The 20,726-nt window shown below is 36.8% G+C and overlaps 1 protein-coding gene across 5 annotated transcripts in view; it reads left to right on the plus strand.

Moving 5' to 3' along the window:
- Usp9x (ubiquitin specific peptidase 9 X-linked) overlaps positions 1 to 20,726 on the plus strand; it is a 110,018-nt gene that overhangs the window by 18,939 nt on the left and 70,353 nt on the right. For all 5 annotated transcript variants that reach the window (XM_027433145.2, XM_027433144.2, XM_027433147.2 and 2 more), the window contains 4 exons: positions 10,488 to 10,741; positions 13,900 to 14,045; positions 16,572 to 16,651; positions 19,948 to 20,060. In XM_027433145.2, coding sequence (XP_027288946.1) covers positions 10,646 to 10,741; positions 13,900 to 14,045; positions 16,572 to 16,651; positions 19,948 to 20,060 — 435 coding nt within the window. In that variant the 5' untranslated portion in view covers positions 10,488 to 10,645. The remainder of the gene's footprint in view (positions 1 to 10,487; positions 10,742 to 13,899; positions 14,046 to 16,571; positions 16,652 to 19,947; positions 20,061 to 20,726) is intronic.

Below are 20,726 nucleotides of genomic sequence, written 5' to 3' on the forward strand. Positions count from 1 at the left end.
TTGCACCACCACACTACCACTGCCCAGCTAGCAGGTAATGTCTTACCGAGGAAAAAATTGTGACCTCTTGCAGGGAGGGGATCTTATATAAGCCAGGGAACCCTCCAGATCATGCTTGGAGAACCAGTAACTTATTAGACTGCTGTTTCCAAGAAAGTTTAGATGTTTAGAATGGCTTATCTAATCTAAAATTTTACTTTTTAACAGATAACTGACCTGTATATGAATCAAGTTATGATATAGAATGGTTTTAGTAGTCTAGAAGGTTCCTTTATTACTCCAAAAAACATATTTGACTTCTATTTTTCAATTAGAGTTGTTTTGCTTAATGCATGGTTCACTTATTTCTTTCATTACTGTGAAATGTGCATTTTATGAAATGTTTCTTGTTTCATTTGTCCATTCTGTTGGACACTCAGATTTCAGTGATCTCTTCTCCCTCCCTCCAAAAGTTGGCACAGAGCCTGGCATGGTGGGACGGACCTTTAATCCCAGCACTCAGGAGGCAGAGGTCAGACATAAGGTCACACATAAGGTCAGCGAGGCCTACACAGTGAGACTGTCTTAAAAAAGAGTACACAAACATTTTTGTGCATGTCTTTGGTAGTTAACTAAATTTACATGTAAGTATGTATATAATTTTATCATTATGATCTCCATTTTGTGAAATAAAACTCTTAACGAATTTTTTGTTGTGGTTCTACCTAGTCCTTTTCTTTGTTTCTTAATAATAGTGCTAGGAGTGTGGCAGTAAGCTGTGGCTTGATAGACTTAACTGGGGGGTGGGGTGGGGTGGGGTGGGGTGGGGATGTGTTTCAGATTAGACTGGGTAATATTGGGAGACTTTGTCTTATTTTAAATTCTGCACACTACATACACATTTTAAATTGTGAGTTCCCATGTTTTGCTTGAACATGGTATTCATTTTTGGTAACTTACAACTTCCATTTGGACTTTCCTTTTAAGAAATATTAATCTTTCCAGGTGGTTGTGGCTCACTCCTTTGCAGGCGGATCTGAGTTCGAGGCCAGCCTGGTCTACAGAATGAGTTGCCAGGAATCAGAGAAGCCCTGTCTCGAAAAACCAGAGAGAGATGGGGGGTGGGGGGGAGGAAGAGAGAGACGTAATTTGAAATTAGTTTCCTTTGTCAGATGCTTTACTCTTCTACTTTTGTGACTTTCCTTTACTCGTCTACTTTTGTGATTTGTTGAAAAGAGACCCAGAACTATATATACAATAAGTCCAAGTTTTTTTGGAGAAAGATGATGATGATGGCAGATAATGGTGAATATTTAGCTTTATGTTATGTTTTGGGAGGCAGAACTGTAACTAATAAACCCAGTGGCATAGGGAAATAGCTTTTTGACTGTTAAAAAAAAAAAAGAAAACTTTTTGCTGGCAGCAAGGAACATTGCAATGTTCAAAATGTCCAGGGGAAGAGTAGTAGGTGAATCTCTCTCATTATTAGCTGGTTATTTTCAAATCTTAAATGTACTTTGAGCCATTCCTCACTGATTGCTTACAAGGTTCTGGCTTTCTGTGTATTTCTTTGGCATCCTTTTCATTAAACAAAAGTAGTTAATCTGTTTTCATCCATTGATTTATGGAATAATAGGAATAGCTGGCGGACTTAATACATGAATGATGTGTTGGTACCAAGGGCAAAGATATCATAGCATACCATGTGTACAGAGTGGTGTGGTAATTGAAATAAAAGTGGGAAAACTGTCCCCCACATGGCATATGAAGGTTGTGGTATACCCATGCAAAATTCAAAGGAACTCAAGCCTAGCAGTCACAACTATTCTGACATCTGTTATGTTAATATTAATAGGTTTGTTTGTGCTTAATTAATACACATATTTTAGGTTTATAGCTATATATTTTTATTCACATAACCAAAATAAGTTTAATCCTAATTTTGTTTCTGTATATTTAAGTTTTATTTATTCATTTTGGGTTTTTCAGGACAAAGTTTCTCTGTGTAGTCCTGGTTGTCCTGAAACTTGCTTTGTAGACTGGGTTGGCCTTGAACTCCTCAAACTCTACTCTGTCTCATGTGGTGCTGAGATTAAAAGGATGTGCTATCATGCATGGCTCTCATAATTAACATTTGTAACAGGAAGTAATTAAAAGTTTCTCTTCATGTTGAACTAGAATTAGCAAATTTGAGCCAGTTTAGTATTGATACAGACCTAGTAGGTATAGTCACATGATCTGGGACCACAATTGCATACTTATTACTAAGTCATTTTTCTATTAGAGTTAGAACAAACTCTGATAGGAATATTATGACACTGTGAATTATATTGCAGAGGGTAAGCTTGCCTTTTTTTTTTACTTGAAATTCAGTTTTCACAAAGGACAGTGTTAACTATCAATATAGTAGAGTTTTGGGTTAATGCAGTATAATGTTAATAGCTATATTATGTCAAGCTTATTGAAGTTGTGTATTTCACAAATCATCCATAGCAATTGTGACAGTGTATATCAGAAGCAGAAAATCTTGGTGATGTGTATAGAGTTTGGAGACTTTTCCTTTGTCAGTCTAGAGATCATATTTTTTCTGGTTTTTTTTTTTATTTTTTATTCATTTTACATACCATCCACAGTCGTTGTCCCCCACCTCCTGAGATCATATACTTAAGGAACCTTTGAAGGCTTAAAAATAAGAATTGTTAAGGGTGAGTAATAATCTTAATCAGTATTTTGAGAAATGACCAGCACTTGCTAAATCACCCACTGTTTTCTGGGTCCCTTCTGTGTGTTCCTGGCACTTGCACATTCTCTTATTAAAGCTTTCTAATACTCTCTGGAGTTGTTAGCCACCTTGAGAGAGCAAGATGATACTTGGAGATAGAACTTTTTTGTGGACCTGTTGTTTTAACACTGTATACATTGCTGAAAAAAACCTATGTTCTGCAAAATCATCCTTGAAAAGGTAATGGGATTTGTGGAAAACAGTGCAGTTAAAAGCAATTTGATTACCTGAAAGTAACCATTAAAAATTCCAATACAACAAGCTGCGCATTTGAGAAGGTCCTAAATTCCTGAACCTATTGTAAATACAAGACTTTTTTTTTTTTTAAGGTAACATAATGGAAGTGAATGGGTATATGGAAGGGTTGAAGTTACTGAGTTAGGATACGAGATTAAAATGCATATAAAGATCAGGTAGAACTGCAAAAACAGCATGTGACTGGACATACCAAAAGAATGTGGGACAATAAGCTTGTGGCTACAAAATAGTATGATTGAAGAAGGCTGGCAATCACCACAATTCTACTTTTATGAATTTGATGAGTATATGTGCCTCATAAATGAAACCATACGTTGTTGTTGTTGTTGTTGTTGTTGTCGTCCTCCTTTTCTGGTTGGCTTAGTTGATAAAATAATGCAATCAAATCTTCATGCATGTTACAACTTACCAAAATTTACTTTAAAAAATTTACTTTTTCTTTTTTTTTCTTTTTCTGTTTTTTGAGACAGTGTTGTCTGGAACTTTGTTGTATGTAGACTAGGTTAGCCTCAAACTGATGACCTCTGCCTCCAGAGTGCTGGGATTAAAGGTGTGTGCCACCACACCTGGTAAAATTTCCTTCTTTAAAAGCAACACATAAAGGTTCCAATTTCTCCCTGTCCTTAACACCATTTCCCCCCCTATCTTTATTACAGCCATCCTGTGGGATATGTGATACACATTTGTGGTTTTGATATGTATTTCCCTTGTGACTAATGTTGGGTAATTTTTCATGTGCTTATCGACTATATATCTCTTAGAGAACTATTTCTAGATCTTTTGCTCATCTCTCAGCTAGGTTATCTATTGAGTTGGACAAATAATTGTCTGTTCTAAATACAAGTCCTAATTAGATAGATTATTTATCACTTTCTTCCTCTATTTAGTTGGTTTCCCCTTTGTCTTTTGGGTATCATTTAAACTCTGATTATTACATTTATTTAAGGGGTGTCTGTCTGTGGGCCATAGTGCTCAGTGTGGAGGTCAGAGGATAACTTACTGGGAGTCTCTCCTGTCTACCTTGTGAATGAGTTCCAGGCAGGGATTGAATTTAGGTTGTCAAGTGTGGTGGCCTTTGACCCACTCAGGCATCTTGCTGGCCCTTTAATTTTTTTTTTTTATTTTTGGTGCTGGAGATTGAGCTTAGTGCCTATTTACATACAGTGCTTGCATTCTCCCACTGTGCTACACCTCAAGCCTTCAAAGTTTGTCATTTTAGTTAAGTCTGTTTCTTTTGTTGCTTTTGCTGTTAGAAGAATCCATTGTCAAATCCTCAACCATTGAGATTTGCCTTTTTGCTTTAAATCAGTTAAGAAGAGGCAAAATAATATATATTCAAATATTATTATATTTATATAATAATATAAATTCACCAAATTTTCTGTTTCAGGATGCATTAGAATTTTGTCAGTTTGATTATTGAGATTTGATTATTGAGATTCCAAGTGGAATCTTTACATGTATTCCACTTGGAATTTGTTGAAAGACTTAGACGTTTTTCATTAATTTGGGGGTTAGGTTTTGACCATAATTTCATCACAGATCTTTTCTTTTTCATTAATCTATGTTGATGTGTGTCATATCACTCTGATAATCTGTTCATGTTTTTCTTGCTCTTTCAGATTGCTATCTAACAACCTGCAAGTTTGCTGATTGTTTCTTGTGACAGTGGATTTTTAATTTCACTTGTACTTTTCAAGTCCAGACCTTTTACTTTGCTCTTGGATTTTGTTTTTTTAATGTCTTTTTTGGCCTTTTTATTGATAGTTCATTTTTTAGGATATAAACATTCTTTCCTTTACTAGTAGCATGCTTTCCTTGAATTCTTTGTGAGAATACAAATAATAGCTGTTTTGAAAGCCTTCTAAGTTGTATATTTGGACTCTCTGAAAGCCAGTTTTTCCTGTAGGTGGCCCACACATTCCTGTTTTCATGTATTGTAATTTTTGATATAAAACTGGACCCTTCATACAACACAGTAAGTTGGGTAATAATTTTTACTTCACTGCCACCAGGACTTTTTTCTTATTTATGTAATAACTAGCTGAACAACTTTAATCTTTCTTGCCATTCCCTAATACATTGCCTATAGGACCCTATGTAGTCATGTACACAGTCACTTGGGGGTGACACACAGCAAGGCTTTCTGAGTCTCTCTGTCTCTGTTTAGTGTTTCAACAAGCACTGTGTGTGTCTTGTCTTTGCCTGCCCACTCTTCCACCCAACTATTAGCTTTTACTAATTAATTACCTACTGATTGTTCTGTTGTTTCACATGATATTTTGGGTTATAAAATTCCCCACAGCTTGATGCTTGATTCATAATCCAATTAAGTTCTCATTTTTCAGGGATTATCCTTTGTGCTGGTTCTTAAGGTTCTATTCTGACCCAGGGTGGTTGTTAGTAGCTTCATTTCCCTTGTTCTCTTTTATAAACTGCTAGCTGGGTAGTTTAATATACTGACTTTTATGGAACTACCAACATCTTAATCGAAATAAAGCCAGTTTATTATGAGAAAACTTAGGTTTCTGTTCTTTCTTTCCCGCTGGTGGAACCTTTACACAACTTTAGAACTGAAGCAGCAGACTGTAGCTAGCTAGCTAGCATCTGTCATAGTTAAAGCCCCTACTTCTCCTGAGCAGAGTGCTTCATGGAGGCAGCATCTACTCTTGTCACTGTCAGCCTGTCTCCTGCCTTGGAACCTTGACCCTTTGGATGAATTGGGGTGAGAGACATTAGGACTGTTGTATTCTTGGCTTGCTGTCCTTGAAATAGAACTGTGTCCCACAAGTGGGCCCTGAGTGGAACAAAAGAGCCCAGAGCTCTAAATTTCTTCCCTGCAGTAGTGCCTTTTGCTGGATTGATGAGAAATCTAGCTGCTTTCTTCTCCCCAGGAAATACCATTAACTCTAGAAGGGGAGAGCCCCCTATTTTTTGGTGTGCTCCTCTGGGACAAAATGGTGGTGGTTTGAATGCCAGGCTTTGTTCTTACCTTGATATGGTAGGTAGATTTTTCTTGATCAAAAGTTTTATAGTTTGTTATATGTCCTTATGGCAATTTACAGAGACTTATTTTTTTCCACCTGCTGTTGGTGGTTTTACTGAGGAAACTGCCAGACAGAACTTCTGATGTCAGCATTCTTGAAGTCACTTTTAGTTTAGAATTCATCAAATTAACAATAGCCACTCTAAAGTTGGTTTTGAAAATGCCTAGAAAAGGGCTGGAGAGATGGCTCAGAGGTTAAGAGCACTGACTGCTCTTCCAAAGGTCCTGAGTTCAATTCCCAGCAACCACATGGTGGCGCACAACCATCCGTTATGAGATCTGGTGCCATCTTCTGATATGCAGATATACATGGAAGCAGAATGTTGTACACATAATAAATAAATAAAATCTTTAAAAAAGGAAAGAAAATGCCTAGAAAGGATGCTAACATTTACTGAAGCTTTCAGTGCCATAATTGTATATGTAGAACTTGACAGACCTCACTATGGAGAAATCCTGAATAAGAGAATTTGGCTATTAAGCATTTCTAAGTTCAGTACATTTCTATTGCCATAAGGAATTTCAAGTGCGGGGTGCAGGTTTATTGCTATGACTTCTAGGAAGTTATCCTTAGGAAAGAGTCATAGATAGATGGCAGTGACTTAGTTAAAAAATATATGTGGAGGGCTTTAAATAGTGTTGAAAATAGAATGTGAATATTTAGTTGACACATACCAAAGAGTAATTGAACATCTTCATTTGCATTTTCTGAATTGATTGTGAAGTTGTCTAGAACTGGCTTCACACTTGGAACCTTGTTCTTAATGTTTTGAACCATAAGAATTCAGAATGATGAGGTCATATACTGATAACTACGGGGTACTGGGAGCTAGGACAATGAGATATTTTATTCTTGAGGAAAGGATGTTTAAAAGTTGCTTAGAGAGGGGCCAGTGAGATGACTCAGCAGATAAAGGTCCTTGCCTCCAAAACCTGACCACCCAAGTTCAATGCCCAAGACTTACATACATGGAGGAAGGTAAGACCTGAGTCTTAGCAATTGTCCCCTGAGGTTTGTTTATGCACAACATGCCCACCAAAGAAAATTAAAATGTAACTTAAGATTTTTTCCCTTTTTTGTTTTTTGTTGTTTTGTTTTTCTTCAGACAGGGTTTCCTCTGTGCCAGGCAACTTTAAAAATTTGTAAATAAAGCTAGGTGGTGGTGGTGGTGGTGCTGCTGCTGCAGCAGCACACCTTTAATCCCAGAACTCAGGATGAAGAGGTGGATGGATCTCTGAGTTCGAGGCCAGGCTGGTCTACAGAATGAGTTCCAGGACAGGCTCCAAAGCTACACAGAAACCCTGTCTTGGGGAAAAAAACATTTTAAAAATAAGATTGCTTAGAGATGTTTGTGTTAATGGCTATGGGCTAAATTGTTAATTCATAAATATACTGTCAAAACTCCATAGCATGACCTTTCATGTACCCATTGAATAATAATTTTTATAAATTTTTGTGTGTCTTTGTGGGTACCAGAGGTCAGTGTTGGCTTATCTTCCTTAATTACGCTCCACCTTATTAATGTTTTAAAATTTATTTTTAATTAAATTGTGTCTGGGTGTTTTGTCTGCATATGTATCTGTATATCACATGCATGCCTGGTTTTTGAGAAAGCCAGGGAAGGTTATCTGATCCCCCGGGAGTTACAGAGGATTATGAACTGCCTTGTGGATACTGGGAATCTAACCTGAATCCTCTACAAGAGCAACCAGTACTTTTAACTGGTTTTATCTCTCAATCCCCTTTAAATTTTTTCTTTTCTTTTTTGGTTTTTTGAGACAGGGTTTCGCTGTGGCTTTGGAGGCTGTCCTGGAGTAGCTCTTGTAGACCAGGCTGGTTTCAAACTCAGAGAGATCCACCTGCCTCTGCCTCCCAGTGCTGGGATTAAAGGCATGCACTTTCGGGGTTGGGAGGGGGGCTTTAAATTTCTTATTGCATGTGTGCCACAGCATGTGTGTGGAGGTAAGAGGACAGCCTGCAAAAATTGGATCGATCTTTCCACCATGTGGATCCCAGGGATCAAACTCAAGTTGTCAGGCTTGGTAGCAAGCACCTGCACTAACTGAACTATAACTCAAAGATTGAGCAAACCCCAGGGATTCTCCTACCTCTATCTCCCAGTACTGAGATCACAAGTATGTGCTGCTTTTCCTGGCTATTAGGGAGGTGCTAAGATTAAACTCAGGTCCTCCTGCTTGTGTAGCAGGTATTTTATGCACTGAGCTATCTCCCTAGTTTATTTTTGAATAATTTTAAAAATGTCATTTTTTATGAATATAACTAGCTAAGTTTTAGACAAATACTTAATATGAGGGAATAATTCATTGAAAAGTTCAATTTTATGAAGCATCTCTTTATCAAATTTTTTATTGATAGATCTATAGTTTTGCCCCTTGGTAATCTATGTGTGGTACTTTTTCTGGGATGATTTTCTCTTCACTTTTGCCAAATAGTTTTGGTTTGACTATAGGTTAGGACTTTGGAATACATACATAAGGAAGGAGGTATGTCTTCTCTGTGTGTCTGTGTGTATGATGGGCAAGAGAGATGACTTGATGTGGTTTACTGATCTTTCAGAGGTTCTGGTTCAATTCCCAGGACCCACATGAGAGATCACAACAGTTCCAGGAGATCAGAGAGAGCTTCCTGGGTGTTTCCTAGAACTCATTGTGGCTAAGTCTTAGCTCCAGTTTCAAGGGATCTGTCTCCCTCTTCTGGCCTCTGAGGTCATTTCTTGCACAGGCAAAAACAGCCTTACATATGAAATATTGAGGAATTTTTCTATCAGAGACTCATAACCAGTCACCATTTCATTTTCCTCATTAACCCACTGATAAAGGTACACGTTTTTCTTTTTTACTTTAAGAAGGTATAATGTAGAGACAGATACAAATTAGATTTGACTCTGAATAGGTTTGGATAAATTACAGCTCTTATTTTGACTCTGAAAGGGGGAGAACAATAAATACTTAACCTTCTGTAGTACACAGATGGGAGAAACAAATAAATGAGTGTATAAAGTGCTTGAAAGCCTGGCCTGGAAGTGGTGACACACACCTTTAGTCCCAGCACTCGGGAGGCAGAGGCAAGCAGATCTCTGAGTTTGAGACCAGCTTGGTCTACAAGAGTTACTTCCAGGACAGCTTCCAAAGCCACAGAGAAACCCTGTCTCAGAACTCCCCCCCCCCAAAAAAAAGAAAAGTGCTTGAAAGCCTCTTGTACTTTATAGCTATGATGCTGCAGCAAAGAGCCAATGAGTTAACTGGGTTAGGTGATACTTGAATTTTAGGGTACATGGACTGTTATGGGCAAAGTAAAAGGGGTGAAAATTAGACCCAAATACAGGTTAAGACTCAGTTTCTCAATCTGGAAGACTCAGTTTCTCAATCTGGTGGCACATTAGACTCAATCACAAGAGAGATTTTTGTTTTTAAAATGCAGTATAGGCCTTACTCCACCTGATGAGGAACCTGGACATCAGTGCCATTAAAAACACCTCTTGAAAAAACACCAGAGGTGCTTTTACTCTGCAGACCAAAAGAAACTTGGTGGTCTGATGAATATGGAATTAAAGTTTTGGTAGTATTCTGTGCACTCTTATTAGTTTGCAAAGAATGCTTATTTTTTTTTTTAAGTGGTTGGGACCTGTTGCCTTGATAGGATGCCAGGGGTGCTTGAGATGAGAACCTTATCAAAAGTTAAAAAACTAAGGTTACTTGATGAATTCAGTTGTATTAGGGTAGTACATTACAATTTACTCTAAAAGAAAAATCCCCCCCAAAAATGTGATGAGGTTTGAGGTCTTTTGGTTTGGGAACGAGGATGGGACATAAACCATAGAGCTTGGATTTCTCACAATACAGAATCTGAAATCCAAGGTCTAGGTGTTAATAGGTTCGTGTGCGTGCATGTGTGTCTCTGTGTATGGGTGTGTGTTGGAGAACTTGTTGCTAACTTTGTTATATGACTAGACTTTCTTAGAATTTACAAGTCAGTTTGTGCTTTATATCCCGAGTAGACATGATTTGGCAGTATACTTAAGGTATTAGCCAGGTAAGGACAGTTTACCATTCCATGATTTAACTGAGTGGCAACTAACTCTTGATACTATGCTGCCTTTGGAGTTAGTTCCAGGAAGAAATTGAAATATTACTTGATAAAGGTAGACTTGTATGGCTTTATGGTATAGTAGCTACGGAACCAATATTAAGTTGAATGTGGATTTTTCACTTTTCACCTATTCATTTGTATTTTTTAATTATTTTTATTTAAATTAGAAACAAGCCTGCTTCACATTCACCTATCAAATATAATTATGCTCTCTTGACCTGATTCACTGGTGATACTAAACTTGAATAGTTTTTTTAGTTCATTTTAATTATATCTAAAATAAAATGTTCTCTTTTCCCTTTTATTTATAGGTTATGCAATGGTCTCTGCAAGATGTTTTATTCTTGAATTGGAGCTTTTTAAGACTGACAAATGCTGGTACTTCATCTTCTATAAGTGGACTATAATTTCTTTTCTTAAGACAACTACATAAGCAGACAAAATTGCAAAGATCTGCCCTGTGTCGAGTATGACAGCCACGACTCGTGGCTCTCCAGTTGGAGGGAATGACAACCAGGGCCAAGCTCCTGATGGACAGTCTCAACCCCCCCTCCAACAGAATCAGGTAAGACATTAAAGATTCTAGCAAAGACACATTGGTATATCTCCTATACTCTTGAGTGTGGAAACATGATAGAAATGATTCTGAAGCAACCATAAAATGAATGTTTTGTTTAAGAAAAGTAAGTACAGGTCTTTGGCACTAACCAAAAAAAAAAAAAAAAAAAAAAACTCAAGCGCTAAAAGCAACATTGATTTTTTTTTCCTGTCTTTTTCAGATGTCTTACATTGTCAGTCTTCAATAAAATGAACGATTTTAAACCTTGTGTTGATTCTAGGAGACACCATTGTATTGTGTAGTATAGCCTATGGGACCAAGTAAATCATAGCTCCATTTTATATGCGATATACATAAAATCATAAATTGTTAATGGGCTAAAGTATTTTTTTGTTGTTGTTTTGTTATTCGAGACAAGGTTTCTCTGTGTAGCTTTGGAAGTAGCTCTTGTAGACCATGCTGGTCTGGAACTCACAGAGATCTGCTTGCTTCTGCCTCCCAAGTGCTAGGATTAAAGGCGTGTGCCATCACTGACCTGCTAAAGAGTATGGACTAAAGTCTTATTATGATGTTTAAATATCACCTTTACACTATACCAGCTTTATGACTGGGTAAATTATATAATTGCTAAGCCCTGGTTTCTTCATTTATGCGATAAGGATAACAATAATGGAGCTTCATGGCATTGTTTGAGTAGTAATGAGGCTTTTTTGTTTGGATTTTTTTTTTTTTTGGAGGCACAGGGTCTTTTCTATGCAAGCCCTGGCTGTCCTGGAACTTATAATGTAGACCCGGTTAGCCTCAAGCTTAGAGATCCACCTACTTTTGCTTCCCAAGTGCTGGGCTAAAGGTGTGCACCACTATGACCAGCCTAGATCCGTCTTTTTAAAGAAGGGTTTTCTAAAAAAATAAATAAAATTTGCCCAATTCATCTATAATGCCAACTTTATTCAGATGCAGTTGTTTATAATGCCTGCCTGTGCCCTTGTGTGCTGGGATAGAGCTAGGGTTCTTGCATATACTAAGTGTGTACTATATAACTTGAAACTGCTTCTCACCCCACATCCTGTAATACCCTTTTCACAATTCTTTTTAGTATATTCGGGGCTTGTGGCAGTGTGTCTTTGTTCATCTCTGATACTTACTGCTAATTTGTATTCTCTCTCCTTATCATTAATGCCCCCCCAATATTTTGGGACTTTTGATGACCCACCTAAAACCACATGCTTTTACCCCAGCTGATTGTTCTCTACTTTCCTTGGATTTGATTTTCTTGTTTTCATTTCCTGAGATTTATTTCAGCTCTTTCTAATCTATACAGTTTCATACTTTGGAGAATTAAATTAAATAATACAAAGAGTAATATTTGTGATAATGCAGCAACTGTAGTACTGTGATGAGTAAACTAGTTGACATTGTGTATACATAAGTAACAGACATACTGTTTACAGATGCACACATTTTGGGGGGTTTGTATGGGTAAGTTTTTAAAGCAAAAGTATTACTGGGCTGGGATTTTACTTTTCAGCTGTTGCAGGTTAGATATTCTATCATTAGTCTGATAGAAAAGAACTTTTTCTCTCTGCCTCCCCTTCCTCTGCCATTTGAGAGAAATGAGCAAGTCAGGTTCTCCCACCCAAATGTGCCAACTTTGTTAATTCATTTCCTTTTCCAGTTCCCATGTTTGATTCATAAAATGTAATATTGTGGTCACAAAACTTAACATAGTCTTTCCTGTCCCATAAATTTGAAGGGCCAGTATTTAAGTTTCTTTAAATATAGTCAAAGGGCTGTTGGATACCAATGATTACTATTTTTAAACTAGGAGCTAGTAGTTTATCTTTCTCTTTGCTGCTTTTATTACCTGTATATCGTGTGCGTGCGTGCCTGCGTATTCTAACCTCTTTTGGTTTTGCAGGGCTTTCAGTGAAAAGTCCTGTTTGTTAACATTACACTTGTTTTGAGACAGGGTGTCAGTCACTATGTAACTCTGGCTGGAACTCCCTATATAAACCAGGCTGGCCTTAAACCCAGAGATCCTTTGTCTTTGCCTCCCAAGTGCTGGAATTAAAAACATGTGTTGTGGGGCTAGAGAGGTGAGGTGGCTTAGAGGTTAAAAGCACTGGCTTTTCAATTCCCAGCAACCACATGGTGGCTCAAAAACCATCTATAATGAGATTTGGTCCTCTCTTAATGACCCATAAATTTTTAACTTTAAAATATGTGCCTATAGAATAAATTTTAAGACTTATTGTATGTCATAAAAAACAGTGACAAGTAGGATGAACATTTCTCAGATGTGTTATCTGAGACAGTTCTGGACAGTGTATATGACTAGTTTTTAAAAAGAAGTTGTCTATACTGTTGTAGCTAATATTTCTAGTGTCTTGTCCCAAAGAAAAAAATGTTTTCTATAAGTTTTTTGGTTTTTCAAGATAGGGTTTCTCCTTATTGCTTTGGACCCTGTTCTGGAACTGACTTTGTAGACCAGGCTGGCTTTGAACTCACAAGAGACCTGACTGCCTCTGCCTCCTGAGTGCTGGGATTAAAGGCATACGCCACCAAGGCCCAGCTTGTTTTCCACAAGATAACATGACAAAGACTCACTATATTACATTAGTTTTAATTTATGTAATGCTGAAAATTTTGACTACATAGTGAATGAAAAGGGACAGATATAGTCCCAATTTTATTCAAAATTTATACGTGGATATTTCCTTTTTAGCTCATAAAAAGATCACAAGAAGGCAATTATAATGTCATTCCTGATGTTTTATTTGTTGGTGTGGTATTAAAGATGTTTAAAATTGGTTTTGTCTGTATTTTCTGTGAGCATATAAATACAGGATAAACTGCTTGGTTTGTTGTTTAAAATAAAACAAGTTTCTAAAGTTACAGACTTCAAATGAGCTATTTGTATGGGGCTTCCAGCTCTTGAGTTCTCTACCTGGTGACTTAGCTATGTGGTAACCACAGTGTTCTCCATCTTAAGTGTAAAAGTCCTTCATTAGGTTGCTAATTCATCTTGTAATTCAGATCATATTATAAGCTTTCAATGATATTTTGTAAAATTTTTAAAAATAATGCTAATCTCTTAGTCTTTGGACTGTGTGTGTGTGTGTGTTACATAGAAACTTATGTGGAATGTTTAATTTTTAATCAAGACTTCGTCGCCTGATTCTTCCAATGAGAATTCCCCGGCAACTCCTCCTGATGAGCAAGGTCAAGGTGATGCCCCTCCCCAGATTGAAGATGAGGAACCTGCATTTCCACATACTGACTTGGCAAAGTTAGATGATATGATTAACAGGTCAGTTGGTTTTGTTTCTAGTGTGTATAATGCATAAGAAAAACAAGATTTTTAGCATTATTTTTGATGGGTAACACAAAGACAGTGAAGAGGAATCTGCTAGCTTAATCTTCCCATCATAGTCACTGCCAAGTACTTGATAACTCACGTTTCTTGGTGGGTATAATGAAAAAGAACAAAAACAACAGTGAAGTTTTTTAGGTTAACAACATGACTCTAGCTATTTGTTTCCAAAATAGAACTGTTTATGTAGTTTGCCTTTTTAAGAGTTGATGAGCTTCTTTTCAATTGGCATATTGGTTCTTAACTAACTATAGGGTAACCCTGATGGAAACCAGTTCATAAGGAGTTTCTCAGAGCATGCCCTTCTTGCTGACTCAAGAGAGTGACATTTTAGGGCTAGAGAGATGGCTCAGAGGTTAAGAGCACTGACTGCTCTTCCAGAGGTCCTGAGTTCAATTCCCAGCAACCACATGGTGGCTCACAACCATCTGTAATGAGATCTGGTGCCCTCTTCTGGCCTGCAGGGACACATGCAGACAAAACTATGTATATAATATTAAAAAAAGAGAGAGAGGGAGAATGAATGACATTTTAAAGATGTTCTTTAGCCGGGCGTTGGTGGCGCACGCCTTTAATCCCAGCACTCGGGAGGCAAAGGCAGGCGGATCTTTGTGAGTTCTGGGCCAGCCTGGTCTCCAGAGCAAGTGCCAGGATAGGCTCCAAAGCTACCAGAGAAACCCTGTCTCGGAAAAAAAAAATCAAAAAAAAAAAAAAAGAAGATGTTCTTCAGAGTAAGGAAAGGTTGTAAAGAAACAGAAGAGCATGTCAAAAAACCCTCTCTTAGTGTAGTCCTAACTGAGCTCAACAAGGGCCCCTCAGAAAGAATAGTGGGCATTGGAGCAATGGCTGAGCCTTTAAGCTCACTTGCTGCTTTTCCAGAGGACTCAGTTCTATTCCTGGCATCCACATGACAGCTCATAGCTGTCATCTGTTATTCCACACCCAGGAACTCCAGTGGCTTCTTCTGGCCTCCAACAGCACCAATCATACATGCAGACATAATACTCATACACAAAATAAACTATTTAAAAATGAACATTTTCAAAAGAATAATGAAAATGTACTCTCTTAGAGGCATTTTGCTTTACTTTTTGTTGTATTTTTACATAATAAAAGTCTAAACTATCAAATACATGTGTGGAGAAATAAAAATCCTTTGCATTTAAAGAGAAACTGAGCTGGGTGTGGTAGCACTTGAGAGGTGAAAGCAGGCAGATCTCTTCGTTCAAGGCCAGCCTGTTCAACATAGTAAGTTCTAGGACAGCCAGAGCCACATAGTGAGACCCTATCTGGAAAAAAAATCTCAATTCCTTTAGTAATAAGTATGCATTGTTAAGCATAGAAGTATGTTATGTAATATATACTAAATAGGTAAAATTTACCTAACTCCTCCCCAGCCTTACCCCCCACATATCCCAACCAACAGTTTCTTTTAATGTAAATCAGTACATTTTTCTATATTTGTGTTTACTATTATATATGTATTGATTTTTCTATAAATATAAATTTTTTTAATTTTTACTTGTTTGAAATATTCTCTCAATTGACTCGTTTAAAGGGAATGTTTAACAAAATATATATGCTTCTAGTGTAGCCTGTAACAATCATATGTAATGAATTATTGTCAAGTCAATGTTAAGAATATTTATAATGGTCCTTGATTGTTCTTAATTGTAGAGATGACATAACATGACATAACAGAAAGTTGCATTTATTGTTTGTTTGTTTTTTTAGTTTTTTAGTTTTGTCCAGTGGTTAGTAAAATATGCAGGCTAGATAACAAGGTTGCATAAAAACAATTCTTTATAGAAGAAAATACAAAGGATGTTTATATATAAATGATGGGTAGTTATTTATTTCTATAGACTGCTTTTATTAAATAAAGGGTCAAGAGCAGTTGGGAATTTTACTAGCTCTTAGAGATTTCAGTGGTTGGCTAGAAGAAGGTTTACTAACTCTTCTGGGGAACATTGGGTGAATTAAATGATGATGATTGGATGGCCAGATGGTTGGGTCAACACTGAAACTAGAGAGAAGGCTGCATCCTCCTTTGAGGGAGGGTCACCTGTGGATTCTGCAGCTCCTTTAGAAAAAGTTGATTGATTATGAGGCATAAATCAGTCTTGGCCTCCTGAAGTTTTTGTTTTTGCGAAGAAGTTCAAAACATGCCTCTTCTAATCTTAATTCTGAAAGCCCTGGGAAGATTTAATAATAGGCTTCTGTGATGCCTAATTGATACATTAGTTTCTTATTTTGTATTTTTTTAAAAGTCTGCTTGTAGAGACAACAAATGATACTCAATTTTTAAAAACCATTCACCCAGCCCCACTGTTTTAATATTTAATGTTATTTTAGTTAATCCTTAATATTTTCATAGTGAAATAAATGTACTTAGTAACTGACTATAGTACCTCTTTTATTTAGTGCATAACCTGTAAGCCTCTTTATTTTATAAATTCCTAGGCCTCGATGGGTCGTTCCAGTTTTGCCGAAAGGGGAATTAGAAGTGCTTTTAGAAGCTGCTATTGATCTTAGTAAGAAAGGTATGTCTCAGTGTCATGCTTTTCTAATTGCGTGCTACTAGATAACATTTTCACTTTTTTACTGAAAACTTTATTTTCCTGTTAAAACACAAGTGCATAGTAAGCTTACAGATAGAGCTCACATTTGTTTAAAAAGGACAGCCCTCAAGAATGCTAGACAGGGGCTGGAGAGATGGCTCAGAGGTTAAGAGCACTGACTGCTCTTCCAAAGGTCCTGAGTTCAATTCCCAGCAACCACATGATGGCTCACAACCATCCGTTATGAGATCTGGTGCCCTCTTCTGATGTGCAGATATACATGGAAGCAGAATGTTGTATACATAATAAATAAATGAAATCTTAAAAAGTTGCATATAACATTATCTAGTATTATTAAGAAACAAAGAATGCTAGACAGAAAATGTATTTGTTTTCATAGTTCTAAAGAAGCAAGTCCATTGTGTAGGTTTGCAATCACTCAAAGATTTATTCCTGTTTTGGGGATTCCATAATATGCACAAAAGTTTTTACAATTAAGTAGGAAATGCCTACTACAAATAAATATCATTTGGGTTTAAATAGCTGTGGAAGTGGGAGAAGGGAGATGTGTTGAGTAGCATAAGACACGTTTGGTCTTGAGATAAATAATGTGCAAACCTGCAAATTACTAACTTTCCTGAAGCAAAGGGTGCATGACTCTTAATATGTGATACTTTGAATAAAGAATTTTGGTGATTTCTTTTTATTTGTTGATTGTGTATGGGGTTGTGATATACGTGGCAATCAAGAACTTACAAGAGTTGATTCTTTTCCTCCCACCATATGGTTCCTAGAAACTGAATGGTTTTCAGCCTTGGTTTACTTTTTACAGGCGGAGACATATGACTGGCCCAGCAAAGTGTTTTTTTAAAGAGGGGGAGCTTTTTAATATTATTTATATATATTATAGACTTGTAAAGTGGTTCTATGTAAAAAGAAATAGTTAAAAATCTAGTAAGAGGAGTCTGGTGCTCAGTTGTCCAGAAGTAAAAAGGTTAATGTTAGAACTGAACAATATTAAATTATTCTGGTGTATTTCTGATATGGCTGATTTCTCTTAGTAGAGGACTATGGTTGTGGAACTCTTGTTTTTTAAGGCACTGGGATTTGGGGGAGGGGTTTCAAGACAGGGTTTTTCTTGAGTAGCCCTGTCTGTGTCCTGGAACTCACTCTGTAGACCAGGCCACCTGCCTCTGCCTCCCAAGTGCTGGGTACTGGAGTTAAAGATGTGTGCTGCCACTGCCTGGCTAAGGCACTAGAAATTAAAAGGAGCAATATTTGTTTTCTAAAATAGTCTTTTGTATTATTTTTATTACTGTGACAAATAATAAACAGCTTATAAATAGAAAAGATTTATTTTGGCTCACAGTTTTGGATATTTCATAGTGTTTGGGCCAAGGGAAAGTGTGGGTAGAGCAAAGCTGCTCATCTTTTGGTATCCCAGAAGTAAGAGAAAGATCTCACAATCACCTTTGAAGGCAAACCCCCTACTATTTTCAGATTTCTCACTAGATTCTATCTTTTACAAGGGTTTGCCAAGTCCCCATATCACCAGAGTGGTGACCAAACCTTTGGAGGACATGTACCTAAAACATAACCATCCTGAGTATATCATAACTAGCGATAAGCAGTTTATATTAATTATTATCAAAGTTAACATTTTTCCCTGGCCAGGGGAAATTTTATTTTACATCAGTTACTCCTCTGTTTAAAGAATGCTTGCTATGACTTAATCAATCTTGAAAAGCTATGAAAGTTAATCAGATTATGATTGTTTTTCACAATTTAAATGAACTTTGCTAGTTATAATCTAAACATTAACTATGTAATAAAAACATGGTATTTCATTTAATACTGTTGACATTTCAGTGGATTTGTATCCCTCTCCCATATGTATTGTGAGCACCATATTTTATTTTAGATGAGGCTTAATTTTTAAAGTTTAATGTCACTCATATTGTACAATCAACATCAATTTTTATGTACAAATTGAGATACTAAAGGTGTTCTTTGCATTTGGTGAGGCATGGCTTTGTTGTCTTTCTTAAATCAGATGAGATGAAGTAAAGATAAAATAGAGCTGGCAAAATGGCCTGGTGATCTGGATTCAATTCCTGGAGCCCACTTAAAGGTGGCAGGATCAAGCTGGGTGCTGGTGGCACAAGCCTTTAATAATCGCAGCACTCAGGAGGCAGAGGCAGTGAGTTTGAGGCCAGCCAGGTGTACAAAGCTACACAGAGAAACCCTGTCTCAAAAAATCCCAAAAAGGGGCGGGGGGGGGCGGGGAGGGGGTGTCAAGATCAAACTGGCTCCACAGAAGTTGTCCTCTGACTTCCATATGCACTCCATAGCACCACCCTCCAATTATGCATGTGTGCATGTAGACACACAAATGCATTTTTAAAAAAAAAGACAAAAGAAAAAAATATGTTCTTGGCTTGGAAGAAGAGAGATGTATAGATAGTGAAACAATTCATCTTACTTGGTTACTTGGTGAATAGTAAAGATATGACTGGGTGCTAAGTACATAGTTTGCAAACCAATATTTTAAAAATAATTGTGATGTAAAATTTAAGGCTTATTTTCAGGAAAAAATGCTATGAAATATTTAGCATTTTTAGCAGTCACATGGTAATGACCATCATTTTGGGGTTTAAGATAGTGTCATAATTTGCAGCATTTTTAATTAAATTTTTTATTTCCCTTTTTTTTTTTTTTTTACTTCATTGATGTTTTACATAAGATCCTTGTGCATGTTAGACTAGGTGCCCTTGCACTGAGCTCTAGCCCTGAGGTATTGTTAATATTGTCACATTGAATAAACTTTTGTATAATTATTTTAGAATTTGATTTGGAAGGCCTGAAGAGATAGCTTAGCAGCTATGAATGTTTGGTGCTCTTGGAGTGGGGACCCAGAATTTAGTTCCTAGCACCCATGACTGGTGGCCCATAACTAGCTGTAATGCCAGTTTCTGGGAATCAGACACTGCCTTCTGACCTCTTAATAGTACCTGCATGAAACATGATATACACTCAGGCCCCTCACATAGATTTGTGTGTGTTTCTATAAATGATAATCTTAAAAAATTTATTTCTGAATTAAGTTTCCTTTCTGACATGTAAAATCTTTGAAATAACAACAGTGTTATGATAATACTGTGGACTTTTTCTAGAAGTACTCTTCAACTTTAGCCTGTCATCTATGTTTCCAGTTACATCTTTCATCACATAGTTAGGCATTATGAAATAATGTTTATATTTTTTCTCCCTTTTCTTAGGTCTTGATGTTAAAAGTGAAGCATGTCAGCGATTTTTCAGAGATGGGCTAACAATCTCATTCACAAAAATCCTTACAGATGAAGCAGTGAGTGGTTGGAAGTTTGAGATTCATGTGAGTTTTTCATTTGACTTTTAAAAAGCACATTATATAATGATCCTTTGGGAGGACGTGTGTGTGTGTGTGTGTGTGTGTGTGTGTGTGTGTGTGTGTGTGTGTGTGTGTGTGTGTGTTTAAGTATTTAAGCCATGAGTTACTGTTTAAACAGTTCTATAGTCTGAATTCAGTTTACAATTTTCATCCCTTTTAAGTAGACTACTTAAAGTGATCTCAGGGCCCTGGTATGTCCAAACAATGAACAGAAGCAAATGCAAATACTTTAGTGCTTGTTAGGATGTGATCAGATTTTGCTTAAAGAGTGAAAAAAGTTGTATCTGGATTAATAAGATGTTATAAATGCTACATTACATACCTGTTACTTGTTTCATTTTGGAAATAGCCATAGAGCATATGATGCTTTTGTGGGTGGTCTGAACATTTTTTCAATTACAATGATGAGGTAAAAATCCCATAGTAACAATTTCTCAGATTTAGAAATACAGAGCTTGTCAGTATATAGTCTTCCATCTGGGGTAACTGATATTTCAATTTTAGAACTGTTGCTTCTAGTGTAAGAATTCCAAAGAGGGGGAAAAATTGGTGATTTGTATCTTGTCTGAAGACGAAGAGTAGAATTTGGCAACTCATACTACCTATTTCATTTTTAAGCAAGAAGCTTTT

Source organism: Cricetulus griseus, chromosome X (assembly GCF_003668045.3).
Source record: "Cricetulus griseus strain 17A/GY chromosome X, alternate assembly CriGri-PICRH-1.0, whole genome shotgun sequence".
Lineage (NCBI taxonomy): Eukaryota > Metazoa > Chordata > Mammalia > Rodentia > Cricetidae > Cricetulus > Cricetulus griseus.